The 18,968-nt window shown below is 40.1% G+C and overlaps 1 protein-coding gene across 1 annotated transcript in view; it reads left to right on the top strand.

The window, feature by feature from the left end:
- Positions 1-18,968, top strand: part of DBX2 (developing brain homeobox 2) — a 39,345-nt gene that overhangs the window by 15,030 nt on the left and 5,347 nt on the right. Inside the window, exons 2-3 of the mRNA XM_004274429.3 lie at positions 564-659; positions 17,620-17,807. Coding sequence (XP_004274477.3) covers positions 564-659; positions 17,620-17,807 — 284 coding nt within the window. The remainder of the gene's footprint in view (positions 1-563; positions 660-17,619; positions 17,808-18,968) is intronic.

Genomic DNA, 18,968 nt, shown 5'->3' with positions numbered 1-18,968 from the left:
TTAAAAGAGTAAACTGAAGTGTGTAACATCCAGATTGTTTCTTGGTAAGTATTATATCCAGAGCCGTGCTGTTCAATGTGAAAGCCTCTAGACACATGAGTCTATTTAAATTTAAAAAGAACTTAAAGTAAGAATTCAGTTACACAGACATACTAGCCACATTTCAAGTGCTTAGTGGCATATGTGACAAGTGGATACATATTGGACAGTGCAAGTAGAGGACATGTCCATCATCACAGAGAGTTCTCCTGGGCAGTGTTGCTCGAGGTTATATTAGATAAAGGACTATTTGATATTTACTGCTTATAACCACACAGAAAACGAATGACTAAGTTTGGTTTTGATAATTTGATTGTTTACACCACAGCTTCCAAATCTTGATTAAATTATTTAGCAAGCTCGTTGACAGGTAAAGCCTGCTTTAAAATGACTTTAATTCCAGTAAAAGTTTAACGAAAGCCTCAGAAGATGTAGTGCTTTACTCCATGACTTCGGGGAAATTGGAATTTTGAATACTGTCTAAGAGATATGGCTAATCAGTGTGATCAACGCTTTCTCTGCAGCGCCTTCCAAGCCTTTTTTTCTGAGCGCCCCGCCATTCTACTCGTCGTGCTGCGGTGGGTCCTGTCGGCGCCCTGCCTCCCCCACTGCTTTTCCAAGTAAGTTTTTATACTTCATCAGCAATGCCTCAGTTACTCTGTAAACCAAAGCAGCAGGATTTAATGTGCTCTGGAAAACTAATTGGTAATGCAATGGCAAGGAGATAATTCCTCACTAAAAATCACAGCGATCCTATTCAGGAGGTTTCCAGAGATTTATCGAACCTCAGCACACTGAGCGATTGTGAGTGGCTTCTAATGGCATTGAAACCCAGGGCTGACACACCAAGGAAAACAACTTATTTTCCATTTGATGTAAAAGATCTCAGAGGGACCCATTTGGCTCTTTCTGAAACGTGTAGCAATGCTCATTTAAAGAAGAAGAAAGGAAGGAAAGAAAGCTAAGAAATTGTGTAAAATTCCATTCAACTGAAAATGTGACACAGAAAGTCACTAGGTATCCATGGAAAATAATCAAAAATTGTCAAGATTGTAAAAGGAGATAAATACTTTCTCTTATGATCTTTAAGAAAACCAACCAGGGTTGTAGGAAACGTTTTCAAGAGAACTTTTCAAACATTACACAATCGTAATACTGTGCAGGGTAGAGGGAGAATGACAGCTTTCAAAAACTTGAAGAGCACACACACACACTCACACGCACAAAGAAAAAAATGTCTAACTGAAAATAAAAAGAAATAAAATTCACCTGATCTTGAGATTTCTAGGTCAGCTAAGAATCTGTAGACAGAGGATTTGAGTTTATGATAAAGAAGTCCAGAGGAGGGGTGCATTTATCTCAGCTGCCCAAGAGAAAACATTGATTCAGATTAACAGCTCTGTCAGGTGAAAAGTGAAATAGGGGTAGAGTCAGGTAGAAGTCCAGAGCTGTATCACGGTTGAATTCAGATTCCCTGTTGCCTCTCTGCATGTGTTTTATGAATGTTTCAGGAGAGCAGTTGCTCAACAGAATGATTCCTGACAAGTGAGGCAGCAAATGCTGGCCGTTTAATGAGCTGCAAGCTTCTGAGCATCTCTTTAGGGGGCTGATACTTTCCCACAGAGCACTTTACATGGCCGGGACCCGGCCACAATGGGTGACAGACCCGTGACCAATCGTCACTTTCACTTGACTCATCCACACGCGACCTCACCGTGATTTTTCACTGTGCAGATGAACTTTCAGAACCATTTCACAGGGAAGAGGCTCGGGCAAGGGTCAGTTGCCCTTTTGTATGGTCATAAAGCAAGGCTCTGTGTGTCAGTCTTCTGTCTCACATTCCAAGTGAATTTCTGGACACCATTTAAAGCACTTGGCTGAAAAATAAAGCGGTGAATGAAACTGACTTTTATAGACTAATTCTAGCTCATCTTCCCATATAACCCTGTCCACCTGAAAAAGGATTTAGTGGATGAGCTGAGTGTATACAGGACTTGCTGAATACATAGGGCCCATTGTCCACTGTGGGGATTGTTTATTAACCAGGACTGATACACTATTTTGGAAGTGACCTATTAATTGTCCATTTAACTAGAATGTATTGATTCAAATAGAAAAATAGAAACCATGACTAAACCTTTTTCTCGCTCCTTCAAGGTGGTCTCCTGTGAGGATAATTGAAAACTGTTGTACAGATTAAGGAGACATTTATCACCATATATTAGAGTATCAGGAAAGGATGCCTGGAGTAGAGACTTAAACCCCAAATATCTGATACCACAGCATGGTGGCATCTCTGTGGAATTAAATCTTCAGTGTGGTATTCCAGGGGTGGTGATTGAAAGAGGTCCAACCCCTAGTTTCAATGTTTTCACCCTGGTATAATACTGGTCTTCTACTTTAGAAACTCTCTGGAAATATAGACAGGTAAGGGGCAATGTACCAAAATATTGCATGTAACAGGTGGACATTCATGTCTGCGTGAATGTGTGTGTGTATTCATTTTATAGTACTGTTTTAATGAGTTTCTAAGCCATAAAAGCATACTAATGCCCAGGCCAATTTACTAAATAGAGCACATAAAAGTAGGTCCAAAGTCATTTTCTAGATAACCTCATCTTCCTGACTGCTTGAAAAAAATCACCCTAAGCATGTCTCATTTTTCTCCATCTGCTTCTCAGCCCTTCCCACTTTATGCCTTTGTGTAGCTGTTGTAAATTGCGGTGTCTATCTCTGGAGGCTTACAAAGCCCTGTGTTTATCTTTTTCATTTAATAAAACGTACAAGGGGAAAATCAGCACAGTTCAGACTGAGGATGAGAATGCACTTGGTTTGTCTCCATTTCTAAGTTGGCATTTTAAAACAGCATAGAAGGGTGGAGTCAACATGGCGTACTAGGAGGATGCGGAATTCGCGTCTCGGCACAACTAGGGCACCTACCAGGCACCGGTGGGGAACCTCGGAAACCTAAAGGGATGGGAGGAGGCCCCAGTGACCGGGTAGGACATGGGTCATTGGGGGAAGGAAGGGGGAGGAAAAGTGGAGGCGGGATGGGACTGGCACCCCTGAGGGGCGGCTGGGTGAGGGGAAGGGATCCCACACCCAAAGGGGGAACTTGGGGAACCATTGGGAGGGCAGAGGATCAAAAGGGAGTATGGCCAGGTTTCTCCTGCCCACTTGGGCCCCCAGGAACCTGCTGAGATCCCAGGCCTGATCCTCTGCCCACCAAGGCCCCCTCCAGCCGTGCAGGTCCTGAGGGAGCGGGAGGGAGGGAAGGGGGAGCAAAAGTAAAGGCCAGACCTCCAGGACCAGCACCCCGAGGGGTGGCTGGGGGAGGGGAGGAGTGCCTAAACCCAGTGGGACTGACCCACGGTTACGGGTCCAGCAGTGGTGACAGGGGAGAACCTGGGGGAGATCGGGGGGGGGCGTGGAGGAACGCAGCCAGTGCTTTCCCTGTCCACTTAGGCGCCGGGAAGCCTGTTGGGCTCCCGGGCCTAATCCTCTGCCCTTGGACCCTCGCTCCTGCCATGCAGAACCCAAGCCCCACCCATACACCCTCACTCAGGGCGCTACTTCCAAACTCCGGAACTACACACTCCAGAGTCCCTCCTTTTGACGTGCTCCCTCTCCTATACCACGCAGGTCCTAAGCAGAGGCCCCACCCCAAGCTCAAACGTAGCCCCCCCACCCACTTAGGTCCCCTCCCACCCTAAACCCCGCCCCTGCCTAAGTTCCACCCCTGCCTAAATTCTGCCCCCATAGTCAAGGCTAATTTTTTTTTTCTTTTTTTCCTCTTTTAGATTGGAATTGTTTTACCTTATTGATTCATTGTGGTTGATTCTTTTATATTTTTATTTTTTCAATTCTTTTATTTTTCCAATTTTATTTTGTTCTTTATACTTTGTTATTGTTCTCTGCTTTTGGCTTGTTCCCCCCCCCCCCTTTTTTTTCCTTTTCTTTTTTCTGGTGTGGTTTTATTTTACTTTGTTGCAGTTGTTCCAATTATAGTTTTATTTTTCCTAATGTATTTTTTATCATTCTAATTTTATTTTGTTTTTTATTCTTTGATATTGTACTGCTCTTTTCTTTCTTTCTTTCTTTCTTTTTTTTTTTTTTTACTGCACTGTGAAGCTTGTGGGATCTTGGTTCCCAGACCAGAGGTTGGGCCCGAGCTCCTGTGCAGGGAGCTCAGAGTCCAAACTGCTGGACTAACAGAGAACCTCAGACCCCAGGGAATATTAATCGGAGTGAGGACTCCCGGAGGTCCTCATCTAAGCTCCAAAACCCAGCTCTATCCAACTGCCTGCAAACTCCATTGCTGGATGTCTCAGTCCAAACAACCAGTGAGACAGGAATACAGTACCATCCATCAAAAAAAAAAAAAAAAAAGAAACAACAAAAAATTACGTTACAGACGAAGGAACAAGGTAAAAACCTACAAGACCAAATAAATGAAGATGAAATAGGCAACCTACCTGAGAAAGAATTCAGAGTAATGATAGTAAAGATGATCCAAAATCTCAGAAACAGAATAGAGAAAATACAAAAAACATTTAACAAAGATCTAGAAGACCTAAAGAGCAAACAAACAGTTATGAATAACACAATTACTGAAATTAAAAATACTTTAGAAGGAATCAATAGCAGAATAACTGAGGCAGAAGAACAGATAAATAAGCTGGAAGATAAAATGGTGGAAATAACTGTCAGGGAGCAGAATAAAGAAAAAAGAATGAAAAGAATTGAGGGTCGTCTCATAGACCTCTGGGACAACATTAAACGCATGAACATTCAAATTATAGGGGTCCCAGAAGAAGAGAAAAAGAAAGGGTCTGAGAAAATATTTGAAGAGACTATAGTCGAAAACTTCCCTAACATGGGAAAGGAACTAGTCAATCAAGTCCAGGAAGTGCAGAGAGTACCATACAGGATAAACCCAAAGGGAAACACGCCAAGACACATATTAATCAAACTATCAAAAATTAAATACAAAGAAAAAATATTAAAAGCAACAAATAACATACAAGGGAATCCCCATAAGGTTAACAGCTGATCTTTCAGCAGAAACTGTAAGCCAGACGGGAGTGGCAGGACATATTTAAAGTAATGAAAGGGAAAAACCTACAACCAAGATTACTCTACCCAGCAAGGATCTCATTCAGATTTGATGGAGAAATTAAAACCTCTACAGACAAGCAAAAATTAAGAGAATTCAGCACTACCAAACCAGCTTTACAACAAATGCAAAGGAACTTCTCTAGGCAGGAAACATGAGAGAAGTAAAAGACCTACAAAAACAAACCCAAAGCAATTAAGAAAATGGTAATAGGAGCATACATACGATAATTACCTTAAATGTAAATGGATTAAATGCTCCAACTAAAAGACATAGACTGGCTGAATGGATACAAAAACAAGATGCATATATATGCTGTCTAGAAGAGACCCACTACAGACCTAGGGACATATACAGACGGAAAGTGAGGGGATGGAAAAAGATATTCCATGCAAATGGAAATCAAAAGAAAGCTGGAGTAGCAATTCTCATATCAGACAAAATAGACTTTAAAATAAAGAATGTTACAAGAGACAAAGAAGGACACTACCTAATGATCAAGGGATCAATCCAAGAAGATATAACAATTGTAAATACTTATGCACCCAATATAGGAGCACCTCAATACATAAGACTAATGCTAACAGGCATAAAAGGGGAAATTGACAGTAACGCAGTCATAGCAGGGGACTTTAACACCCCACTTTCACCAATGGACAGATCATCCAAAGTGAAAATAAATAAGGAAACACAAGCTTTAAATGACACATTAAACAAGATGGATTTAATTGATATTTATAGGACATTCCATCCAAAAACAACAGAATACACTTTCTTCTCAAGTGCTCATGGAACACTCTCCAGGATAGACCATATCTTGGGTCACAAATCAAGCCTTGGTAAATTTAAGAAAATTGAAATCATATCAAGTATCTTTTCCAACCACAACACTATGAGACTAAATATCAATTACAGGAAAGAAACTAAAAAATACAAACACATGGAGGCTAAACAATATGCTACTAAATAACGAAGTGATCACTGAAGAAATCAAACAGGAAATCAAAAAATACCTAGAAACAAATGACAGTGAAAACACGATGACCCAAAACCTATGGGATGCAACAAAAGCAGTTCTAAGAGGGAAGTTTATAGCAATACAATCCTACTTCAGGAAACAAGAAAAATCTCAAATGAACAAACTAACCTTACATCTAAAGCAATTAAAGAAAGAACAAAAAAACCCCAAAGTTAGCAGAAGGAAAGAAATCCTAAAGATCAGATCAGAAATAAATGAAAAAGAAATACCAAAGATCAATAAAACTAAAAGCTGGTTCTTTGAGAAGATAAACAAAATTGATAAACCATTAGCCAGTCTCATCAAGAAAAAAAAAGGAGAAGACTCAAATCAGCAGAATTAGAAATGAAAAAGAAGTAACAGCTGACACTGCAGAAATACAAATGATCATGAGAGATTACTAGAAGCAACTATATGCCAGTAAAATGCACAACCTGGAAGAAATGGACAAATTCGTAGAAAAGCACAACCTTCCGAAACTGAATCAGAAAGAAATAGAAAATATAAACAGACCAATCACAAGCACTGAAATTGAGACTGTGATTAAAAATCTTCCAAAAAACAAAAGCCCGGGACCAGATGGATTCACAGGTGAATTCTATCATACATTTAGAGAAGAGTTAACACCTATCCTTCTCAAACTCTTCCAAAATATAGCAGAGGGAGGAACACTCCCAGACTCATTCTATGAGGCCACCATCACCCTGAGACCAAACCCAGACAAAGATGTCACAAACAAAGAAAACTATAGGCCAATATCTCTGATGAGCTTAGATGCAAAAATCCTCAACAAAATGCTAACAAACAGAATCCAACAGCACATTAAAAGGATCATATACCATGATCAAATGGGGTTTATCCCAGAGATGCAAGGATTCTTCAATATATGCAAATCAGTCAATGTGATACACCATATTAACAAATTGAACAATAAAAATCATATGATAATCTCAATAGATGCAGAAGAGGCTTTCGACAAAATTCAACACCCATTTATGATAACCCTCCAGAAAGTAGGCATAGAGGGAACCTACCTCAACATAATAAAGGCCATATATGACAAACACACAGCCAACATTGTTCTCAATGGTGAAAAACTGAAACCATTTCCTCTAAGATCAGGAACAAGACAAGGTTGCCCACTTTCATCAGTATTATTCAACATAGTTTTGGAAGTTTTAGCCACTGCAATCAGAGAAGAAGAAGAAATATAAGGAATCCAAATGGGAAAAGAAGAAGTAAACCTGTCACTGTTTGTAGAGGACATGATACTATACATAGAGAATCCTAAAGATGCTACCAGAAAACTACGAGAGCTAATCAATGAATGTGGGAGAGTAGCAGGATACAAAATTAAAGCAGAGAAATCTCTTGCATTCCTATACACTAATCTGAAAGAGAAATTAAGGAAACACTCCGATTTACCTTTGCAACAAAAAGAATAAAATACCTAGGAATAAACCTACCTAGGGAGAGAAAAGACCTGTATGCAGAAAACTATAAGACACTGATGGAAGGAATTAAAGATTATACAAACAGATGGAGAGATATACCATGTTCTGGGATTGGAAGAATCAACATTGTGAAAATGACTATACTACCCAAAGCAATCCACAGATTCAGTGCAATCCTTATCAAACTACCAAGGCAGTTTTCACAGAACTAGAACAAAAAATTTCACAATTTGTATGGAAACACAAAAGGCCCCGAATAGCCAAAGCAATCTGGAGAAAGAGAAATGGAGCTGGAGGAATCAGGCTCCTGGACTTAAGACTATACTACAAAGCTACAGTAATCTAGACACTGTGGTACTAGCACAAAAACAGAAATATAGATCAATGGAACAGGGTAGATAGCCCAGAGATAAACCCACACACATATGGTCACTTTATCTTTGATAAAGGAGGCAAAAGTATACAATGGAGAAAAGATCGCCCCTTCAAGAAGTGGTGCTGGGGAAACTGGACACCTACATGTAAAAGAGTGAAATTAGAACACTTCCTAACACCATACACAAAAGTAAACTCAAAATGGATTAAAGACCTAAATGTAAGGCAGACACGATAAAACTCTTAGAGGAAAACATAGGCAGAACACTCTATGACATAAATCACAGCAAGATCCTTTTTGACCCACCTGCTAGAGAAATGGAAATAAAAACAAAAATAAACAAATGGGATTTAATGAAACGTAAAAGCTTTTGCATAGCAAAGGAAATCATAAACAACATGAAAAGACACCCCTCAGAATGGTAGAAAATATTTGCAAACGAAGCAACTGACAAAGGATTAATCTCCAAAATATACAAGCAGCTCAACATCAAAAAAAACCAAACAACCCAATCCAAAAATGGGCGGAAGACCTAAATAGACACTTCTCCAAAGAAGATATACAGATTGCCAACAAACACATGAAAAGCTGCTCAACATCACAAGTCATTAGAGGAATGCAAAGCAAAACTACAATGACGTATCACCTCACACTGTCAGAATGGCCATCATCAAAAAACCTACAAACAGTACTGGAGAGGGTGTGGAGAAAAGGGAACCCTCTTGTACTGTTGGTGGGAATGTAAATTGATACAGCCACTATGGAGAACAGTATGGAGTTTCCTTAAAAAACTAAAAATAGAATTACCATACAACACAGCAATCCCACTACTGGGCACGTACCCTGAGAAAACCGTAATTCAGAAAGAGTCATGTACCACAATGTTCATTGCATCACTATTTACAATAGCCAGGACATGGTAGTAACCTAAGTGTCCATCAACAGATGAATGGATAATGAAGATGTGGCACATATATACAGTGGAATATTATTCAGCCATAAAAAGAAACAAAATTGAGTTATTTGTAGTGAGGTGGATGGACCTAGAGTCTCTCATACAGAGTGAAGTAAGTCAGAAAGAGAAAAATACTGTATATTAACACATATATATGGAATCTAAAGAAAATAAAAATGTTCTGATGAACCTAGGGGCAGGACAGGAAGAAAGACCCAGACATAGAGAATGGACTTGAGGACATGCAGAGGGGAAAGAGTAAGCTGGGACGAAGTGAGAGAGTAACATTGACATACATACACTACCAAATGTAAAATAGATAGCTAGTGGGAAGCAGCCGTATAGCACAGGGAGATCAGCTGCGTGCTTTGTGAACACCTAGAGGAGTGGGATAGGGAGGGTGGGAGGGAGACACAAGAGGGAGGGGATATGGGGATATACGTATGCATATAGCTGATTCACTTTGTTATACAGCAGAAACTAACGCAACATTGTATAGCAATTATACTCCAATAAAGATGTTTAAAAAAAAAAAGAACACTAGAAAAAGAAAAAAAAAAAAAAAAAAAAGCATAGAGATGCCACAAGTGTTCTTAATAAACATTGGTGTCTCATTGGTGATAAATCTGAAATGAATTTCTTATTTTCTTATTTATGATGTTCACTGTATTGGCAGCAAATAATAATGAAATGGTGGATTTAGGCTTTCAATTAAGAATATTACATAAATAATCATGATACCAAGGAACAGTTAATAAGACTTACAACTGCCCGGTAAGCTTTTTAATTTAAGGCATTTACTAGATTTTCTTTTCTTCTTCTTTTTTTAATAGGAAGAATGATTTTATGCCCAAGCATTTAAGTGTTTTTCCATTTGTACGAAAGAAGGAAAATGAACTGTTGAAGTAATTTTGTATTATTTTGTATTTCAGTTCGGATAGCCAAAATTATGGTTTACACTAAAAATTTTACTAAGAGATGAAATCAGTGGCCCTCATCATTGTTTCACAATATTGACTTCACTCTTTCTAAAAGGTGTAGGATTAGAGCAACACATCCTCAGCTAGCAAGTGAAATACCATTTTGACTGTTAACATGATTCACTTGTTTAAAATTGATTTAGTTTCTCTTGTTAACCTTTTAGATTTATGATTGACTTGTGGCACTGTGGAAACAATCATTCATCTAGTGCCCTTCTCACATATAATAAATAGTTTAATAGGGTATTTAAGCACAATCCTTACAGTGGGGAAAAATTTAAAGGCAGTGGTAAAAGTTCTCCTCTCCCCCAAAGCAGTGTAAGGAAAATCTTTGGTAGTATATCCATAAGGTTCTTTTCAAAATAACATACTTCATAAAATGAGATGGAAAGTTGTAGAAGTTATGCAGAGAATGACCTTAAGGAAAAGACTACATGAAAATGTATAGGAGTCTTAATTTTGTAGAATAGCTAATTGAATTAATGAGATAATGATTTCGTTTTGTCTTTGAGTACCCAACTTGAATTTGACCTTTCAAGAATTTTATGCATTAAAAGACAAAGTTTAAATTTGGAGCAGCTTTATAAAAATATGAGTGAGGAAATATTCTTCTGGGTTAAATTGCTCTCCCTTTTTCTTGGGAGGTGAACTTAGATTCTGCGTTTTGAGATCATTTTACTATCTTCCCTTTCTCATTAAAACTTAAAAGAACATAGAATACTCTCCAAATTTGAATTTAGGATTTTGTTGAAGGCAGCAGGGAAAGGACCTTATTTTTATTACTGTAGGTTCGTCCTATGAGTGACACTGTCAAAGGTGGCAGTGCTCTGATGGGTCTTCTTACCACCTGACCTGGATGTTTCCTGCTCTCAGCTGGAGCAGTGAGTGGGCTTGGGGAACTGATCAAGACCTATGGAAATCCATAAAAGGCTGCCTGAGAGCTTCTTTTATAAGGATTTATCTTTAGAACTCTAAGATTTTCAGAGGGATACAGCATTTTGTGCTAACAGAGAAAGAAGCCTAATTATTGTGGTGAAAACATAGTTGTGTATGTGTGATAAGCTGAACATAGGTTTTGACTTCTCAATAGTGAAGGGAGATAAATGACACTTGGTCAACCAGGAAGAAAGTTTAAAGGAGTCAGAGACTCGGAGACAATAGATTTTCCAAGTTGATGGCTCTGTTCAGCAGTTCCACAGTGGCAGTGAAAGTATTCGAGGGTCGTTCCTGGAATGGGGTTCCCTTTCTCCCCAAATGTTCGTAAGTAGTAGTAGTAGCCTACCTTGGGGGTAGACAGAGGCCTATCTACTGCTGTGTTTCTCTATTGCTCTTCGCTGCCCCCCACCCCGTACTGTATCGTTCACACACAGCACACCTCTGTTCAAAATGCCCTTCACAAGGCACTGCACACAGGGATTCCCAGGGGGGTGTGGTACATGGGAGCTGTCTCAGGATGCAGGGAATTAGGCCTTTGTAAACTTTTCTATACTAGGTCATTCTGCCATTTTAATGACTCTCCCTACCTCCCGACCTCTTTCCCGGCACATCGGTAATTTTCACAATCTTTGGTATAATTTTAAAGAGCATTGATTGGCCTCACTCTGCTTGGGTGTATGACCTCAATTGCACAACTTATCTTTCCAGAGCCTCAGTTTCTTCCTGTGGAAAATGGGGATGATAATATGTACCTCTGGGGATTGTGGTAAAGATTTCATGCCATGCTGCCTGTCGTTGCCACATACATCAGCGCATGTTGAGCCCCAAATATATATGGAAGCTACATTATAAAATAATAATAATGATATTCGCAAATTAGCAGAGCCTATAGCACCTTGAATTGGCGGCCCTGGATTTTAAAGTGTCTTTTCTACTGCATGCCTTAAACTCTGTCCCTTTTCATTGTTATTTTTATATTATTTATTTATTTATTTATTTTTGTCACCTGTAAGTTTCCATATAAATCAGACTTTTGTCATGAATTTAGGAATAATCAGAGGTGTTTGTTGCTTATAACTTTTCAGTAGCTTCTGAGAGATTTTTGAATTACCAACAAGTTCTTGAAGTCACTATGTTTCGCAGGTGTAAGTGAGCCCATATTCCTAGATTTAGAAGGTAGGAAGATGGTATAGGGTAGTTTATGGTTAGATCCAGAGACAGCCCACAAAAGACTCATGGGGGAGACAAGGAGAGGAGCATCAGTGGTAGAAGTAGCATCTTGTCACATGCTTCTTGTAGGAAACTGAGCCACCTCCGTTTATGAAAACAAGCGCAATTTGTGTATTGAGAGCAATGCGAAGAGAAACCAGGCAACTAGCAAAGAAAGGAAAAACGGAATCTTCTTTATCTTTGCCATGGTTTTTGCTTGTTCAGTGGTTGTATTCGTGTTTGCTTTAGGGCACCGAATCCCTAAGATCAGACCCAGGAGTTAACCCTCTGACCTTCACAACCACTCCAGCTCTGTCTTTCAGAGATTGAGGTCTGCTTTGTGTGCACGACCCTTCAACGTTAGCTTTTACCATGTTGGTGAGAATAATTTATCTGTAGATCCCCTTGAAGGGACTCTTTTTTCTCTTCACTTAAACATAACTCAATAGGAAAACCTGTAGGTTCCTATTAAAAGCCGTAGGGGCATTTAAATGTGTTACCCCATTGTTTTATGTAAACATGTAGATCTTGGTGAAGAAGGGGTGAAAATGAGTAAAATCATGATCCCTATGTATAAAACCTCGGCTTAGAAAAAAATGTAGGCGGATTTTTTTTTTTAAACTAGCTTTATTGGTCCAAAAATTTGTTTGTATTTCTATACAGATTTAAAAAGTTGTATTATAAAATAGATAACCCACAAGGACCTACTGTATAGCACAGGGAACTATATATACTCAGTAGTTTGTAATAACCTATAAGGGAAAAGAATCTGAAAAAGACTATATATATAAAACTGAATCACTGTGCTGTACACCTGAAACTAACACAACATTGTAAATCAACTATACTTCAATAAGAACAAAATAAAATTATTTAAAAAAGTAAAAGGTTGTATTAGCTCAAAAAGTATTGGCCTTTCTAAAATACTAAGTTGGTCAAGTCCTTGAAAGGCTTTCCTCTGTGGCAAATTATCCCTTAGATTTGTTTCAGTCACCCCTGGCCCTAATCTACCTGCCAGCTAATGTCCTGTGTTCTTCCCGCTCATCCCCTGCAGTCTGGAAGTTCCAAGCCGTGTGAGATTCCTAGATTTACCACGTTTCACACTCGTCCTCACCCCACTCATGCGTCTGCAAATGTCAGTCCCTCTCTCTGCCCACCTTTGTCAAGATGGCCAGCAAGAGGAATTGCTAGTCTTCTGGCAGCTCTTCTCTCTCAGGACTCACTCTCTTGGCCTCCAAGACTAAGTGGCTTCTTATCTGGTGCTTAAAAGCTTCCTATGTGGTGGTCTGCGGGTGTTTATCTCACTTGTACCTTGGCTGTCTCTGTTCTTCTCGGACCTCTCCTTATCAACTGTGAGCATCTGTGAAGGATGGAGTGGATTCATTTTCAGGTGTCACTCAGTGACGACTCAATCACTTGGCCAGATTACTCCCCAGAAGGTTACTACAACGTTTGCTTGTTTTCCTTAGAAAACTGAGCCAGACTTAAAATGTAGAGTGGAGGTGAATTATTTGTCCATAACTCTACAACAGTATCCTATCTTAGTGGGGTATTTTTGCCTTTCAGTCTTTTTTCTCTGCATTTTTACTTAGCCTTGAGCAGATAATGTTTTTTGTTTGTTTGTTTGTTTTGCTGCTGCCTCATCTTCCTAGTCATCATCTTTAGTGGTTCTTTACAATTTCACCTAGTAGATATAGCATAATGTGCTTATGCATTTCTTTAACTTCGGATATTTAAGTTTCTTTCCTAATTTTTAGTACATATGGCTTTAATAATGGTAGATTGTATACAGTTACAAATTAAGAATTCCAGATCAAAATAGGAAGTGAGAAGGGGATGCTGGAATCTGAGGACACTGTTGCCAGGTTGTATAGGAGATGCTGTATGGTCCAGGCTCACAGACTGACCCAGGACAGGGAGCAGAAGCCCATAGACACAGGCAGGAGCTCTGGCTATGTTTATAAATGTTTCTTTCTTCCCATTCTTGACCCATCAAGAAAGAGTGTGGGGAAGCTTAGAAAGGAGCCAAGAATTTGGATTTAGAAGGTCTTGCTATCACTGAGATCTGTGTCCTTTGTGCTGCTTTGAACTTAACTGCTCTGAACACTTCTTCATCCGTACAGAGGATGTCTGTGGCATATGATTCTTATAAGAATAAAATGAAATTCAACAGGGGCAAGTGAAATAGATTTGAGGGATCCTTATTGTGGGCTAGGCACTGGAAATGTTTTGTGCTATTTCATCAAATCCTTAAAGAAACTCCGAAAATAAACTGAAAGAGTAACTCATTCCAAGTGCTGAGATCCAAACCCAGTTCTTCCATCCTCCAGAGACTTTTGTCCTGAGGCTTCCTAGAGAGACACCATCTCACGAGATGAATCTGTGATCTGAAATAGTGCAGAAGGGCCAATTCCATGGTCTCTATACAAAGGATAGTTCAGAGAAGAAAAGTATTTAGAAAGATATGAACATATTGAGATGTTTATACTATTTTTCTTACTGACAAATATTGCATAAAACGATTCAAATCTCTAAGAAATAGTGAATCCAGGTGCCAAAGCCTGACTTCCAGCTATGACCTCGGTGTGAGAGAGGCAAAAATAATTGGTTCTGTAGATGGAGAATTAACCAAGATCCCATGAGAGGATGAATGGGAAGGGCATCAGTAAAAGTAGACTTTTGTAAAGAACTGGGCTTGATTACATCCCAGGGGCTCTGGCATTTCTATGGAGATGCAGGTGTTACAGACCTGGAAGAAAGAGGGAGAGGCCAGTAGTTCTGGGAATGTCAGGATGAATCAGAATGAGGCACAAGCCAGAGCTGAGAGACTAGCTGGGAGATATTTACAATCTTTTAAACAAATAGGAAGGGAAGCTATTATATTACAGAGGTAAAATTGACGAGATTTATCCACTTATTGACATTTTTCTTCTAAAATACAAGTCAGATTGTGTCAGTCCACTGTAGGGTTAAGAGCATTTGTTTTGGAATCAGTATTCCTGGGTTTGAAGCCCTAGCCATGTGACCTTGGACAAAGTTCCGTAAGCTACCTAAGCTTCTTTTTATTCATCTGTGAAATGGGAAGAATAATAGTAGCATTCATGGCATAGGTAGGTTGGGAGGATTAAATGAAATAATGCATGTCAGCGACTTAACATAGTAAGTATGAGTACAGAGGAAGTGCTCAGTGTAGGTTTATTATTATCATGTCACACCCTGCTTAAACATATTCTATTGGTCTTCACTAACTATTGGGTAATGTTCCAAACCCTTGTAGTCCTCTATGGTCTGGCTCGATTCCACTCCATAATCTCTGTGCCAGAGGTCTAGATGTCTTCAACAGCCTGTCAGATAAGAAGCAAGTTAGGGCTTCCCTGGTGGCACAGTAGTTGGGAGTCCACCTGCCGATACAGGGGACACGGGTTCGTGCCCCGGTCCGGGAGGATCCCACATGCCGCGGAGCGGCTGGGACCGTGAGCCATGACCACTGAGCCTGCGCGTCCGGAGCCTGTGCTCTGCAGTGGGAGAGGCCACAACAGTGAGAGGCCCGTCTACCGCAAAAAAAAAAAAAAAAAAAAAAAGCAAGTTAGGTGAGGCTATGGCAAACTGGGGACCACATGCTCCATCTAAAGAGGGCACCTGCCACTCACTATGGTAGATCTCTGCTTTATGGGAAGGTGAGCCTAGTGTGGTTACCTTTGAAGAGATGTTGGAAACCTGGACTTCATATGAAACCTCCCAGTTATTAAATGTAAACAACTAACTCAGAATTTTTAACCAACACGCTAAACAAAGCCCGTCTGCAGGCTGGATACGGTTGCCAGCTTGCACCCTGTGTTTCATGCCCTTCCAAGGCCTTGCAGACTGCTTACTTTTCCTTGGAGAGACTTTACCTTTGTGCTTCAGTGCTTTGCGACATGCTAGTCACTCTGCCTGGATTGGCCTTGGTTCTTTCTCTCTGGAACTGAATTGTCCTTTTAGACTTGACTCAACCTAACTATTTTCTCGAGCTCATCACTTCCTTTTTTGTGATGCCAGAGCACTGTAGGGATCATTCTATTTCAGTACTTAAGACATGCATTTGCTTTTTTATTTAGAAATAATTATCAAACACCCAAATGCATACCGGATACAGTCGTACACTGGAGTCCCTGCTCCTCTGGTGCCTGTATTCTGGAGTGACGTTCATGTATTGGTCCTCCCATGAGAAGGTGAACTCCTTGAGGGTGGGGACCATGTGCCGTTTGTCTGGTTTCCTCAGCAGATACCCAGTGTATTAGTGTCCTCTTGCTGCTGTAACAAATGTCCACAAACCTCATGTCTTAATACAAGCTTATTATCGTACAGTTATAGAGGTCAGAAGCCTGAAATGGGTCTCAGTGAACTAAAATCAGTGTGTCAGCAGGACTACATTTCTTCTGGAGGCTCTAGGGGAGAATCTGTTTCCTCGCCTTTCCAGTTTCTAGGGCATTTCTTGGTTCATGGCCCCTTCCTCCATCTTCAAAGGAAGAAGTGTAGCATCTTCAAAACTATCACTATGACTTCCTTTCTTGGTCTCCCTCTTCCACTTATAAGGACCCTTGTGATTACGTTGGGCCTACGTGGATACTCCAGGATACTCTCCTAACCTCAAGTTCAGCTGATTAGCAACTGTAATTCCATTTGCAACCTTAATTACCCCTTGCCATATAATGTAATATGTTCACAGGCTCTGGGGATTAGGACATGGGCATCTTTGGAAAGGACATTATTCCTCCTGCCACAGCTTGGAAGCTGAATAAATGAATAGTGAATGATGAATGAAACTCACAGAGGGTGGGAACCAGTGTTGTGCTAGCTGCAGAAAGGCAGAAAAAGTAGTAAATATCTCTTCCCTGAAGGAGTTGATGATCAACTGAATCAGGGAGGGGGTGATTGGAGGTCTTCCAAACCTTCCTTCTCAGTTTAAACATCTCTGATTCTTGCAAGCTTTCCCTGACATCCCAGATGAAGATTAAGCCCATCGTTTTGTGCTCCCAGTGCACCCTCTTCTTAGGAATACTTCATCACACTTGTGATGCTGGTTCAATAAATGCCTCCCACTTGATTTTATAGGTAATGAGTACGATAAAACATGTCTTATTTCTCAGTGTGTAGTATTGAGAGGAGTGCCTGGCATATGGTAAGTGTTCAACAGTTTGAGACAATGAATGAATGAATAAATAAATGAAGAATTAGAGGAAAATTAAGTATTTAAACCACCTACTAGTTCTGCATTGGAGCTTTGTAACCTGGGACCATGGACTTTCTGACATGGCATGCAAAATTGGGAAGGCAAGCATATGTACTTTTTTTTCCCAATGGGGAGCAAAGAACATTTATCAGATTCTCAGTGGAGTCCATGACCAAAAAAAGGTTAAGAAGCTCTCTAAATGTGCAGAGTTCAGAGATGAGATAATTTGGCCATGGTACAGAGAAGGAGGATATTGTCATGGAAAAGACAGATGGAATTCTCCCTACAGCTAATGGGGCTTTTTGTATCTTTTCTCCCCTCTAGGAGAAGAGAGTGTGCTGCCTCTTCTGACACAGGAATCTAATTCCAAAGCTCGGAGGGGTATTTTAAGAAGAGCTGTCTTTTCTGAGGACCAGAGAAAGGCTCTGGAGAAAATGTTTCAGAAGCAGAAATATATCAGCAAAACAGACCGAAAGAAACTTGCCGTCAACTTGGGACTAAAGGAATCACAGGTACTAATGAGCAGGAAGATATCTACTGCTCCTGATTTCTGAAGGAATCCAATGATATCCATTCATTTGGTAACTATTTGTTGTAGTAGGCATAGCACTGGACCCTGAAGCATTATTGAAACGACTTGCATAATTTTTTAGTGGGTGGAAATATATGTCACAATTCCTATTTGGAAATCGGTCCCTTTGCTGAAGAGGTCTAGGTTTTCGCCTGATTAATTCTTCCCAAATGAAGAGAAAAGCGAAGGCTTGTGGCATTTACATCATTACATTGTTTGCTCTGTTTTCAGAGAAACAGGTTACATAATTGCCTTCAAAAGCAGGAACCAATTTTCCTGTCTTTTTCTTCATTTCCAGTCCAAAATCAAGGCATGAATGAGTGACTCATAAATACCTCTTAATAGATTTCATTATTTTGCACTGTGGGTTTATGTCAAGTACAGTCAAGTAGTTTCACATTTGCAACCTTTACAAACCTTTCTTGTACAATGATATTTCATATAATTTTGAAAGAGACTTTCTAGCCTTTTGGGAAGTGCAGCATACTCCATTTAAAGATTGGCCTACTTATAAATAACAGTATAAGGCACTAGCATTTTCCTATTTAATCCCTATTATAATCACCATATGAAATATCCCCATTTTCTAGATGAGGAAATGTAGAGAGGTAAACAGAGGTCCAGTGTCACAAAGTGGAGCTGCTTTGGAACTGGGCTCCCACTCCAGGCAATCTGACTCTGGAGTTTGCATTCTCTTTAACCTGGAGCCACCATGTACAGTTGTGCAGGATGTTCACTGCACAAGGCCATTTGGCTAAGAGGGATGGCAGCAACTGAAATGCAGCAGGTACTCTGCTTGTCAAACTGACTTTCCAGGTGCAAGGCTCCTTCCACCTGGAATCTTTGAATCAGCATAAAGGCCCTGAAGGGCTAGCAGAGGCTCTGTGTTAACCACCATGCTCTACTGTACTTCCCTCAATACAAATGACCTGGTTTCTAACTTTGGATGTTATTAAACTAGTTATTTTTGGATGAAACCCTTCTTAACCTTGCTTCCTTTCCCTAGGGAAGTGATCTGTCCCCCTGTCCCCCGACTTTTTATAGTCGTAGGAAGCAGTACGAGGTGTGGTAGAGGATAATTGACCTAGATCAGCCAGTCTGT

Source organism: Orcinus orca, chromosome 11 (assembly GCF_937001465.1).
Source record: "Orcinus orca chromosome 11, mOrcOrc1.1, whole genome shotgun sequence".
Lineage (NCBI taxonomy): Eukaryota > Metazoa > Chordata > Mammalia > Artiodactyla > Delphinidae > Orcinus > Orcinus orca.
This window is presented reverse-complemented; position numbering and strand designations above follow the sequence as displayed.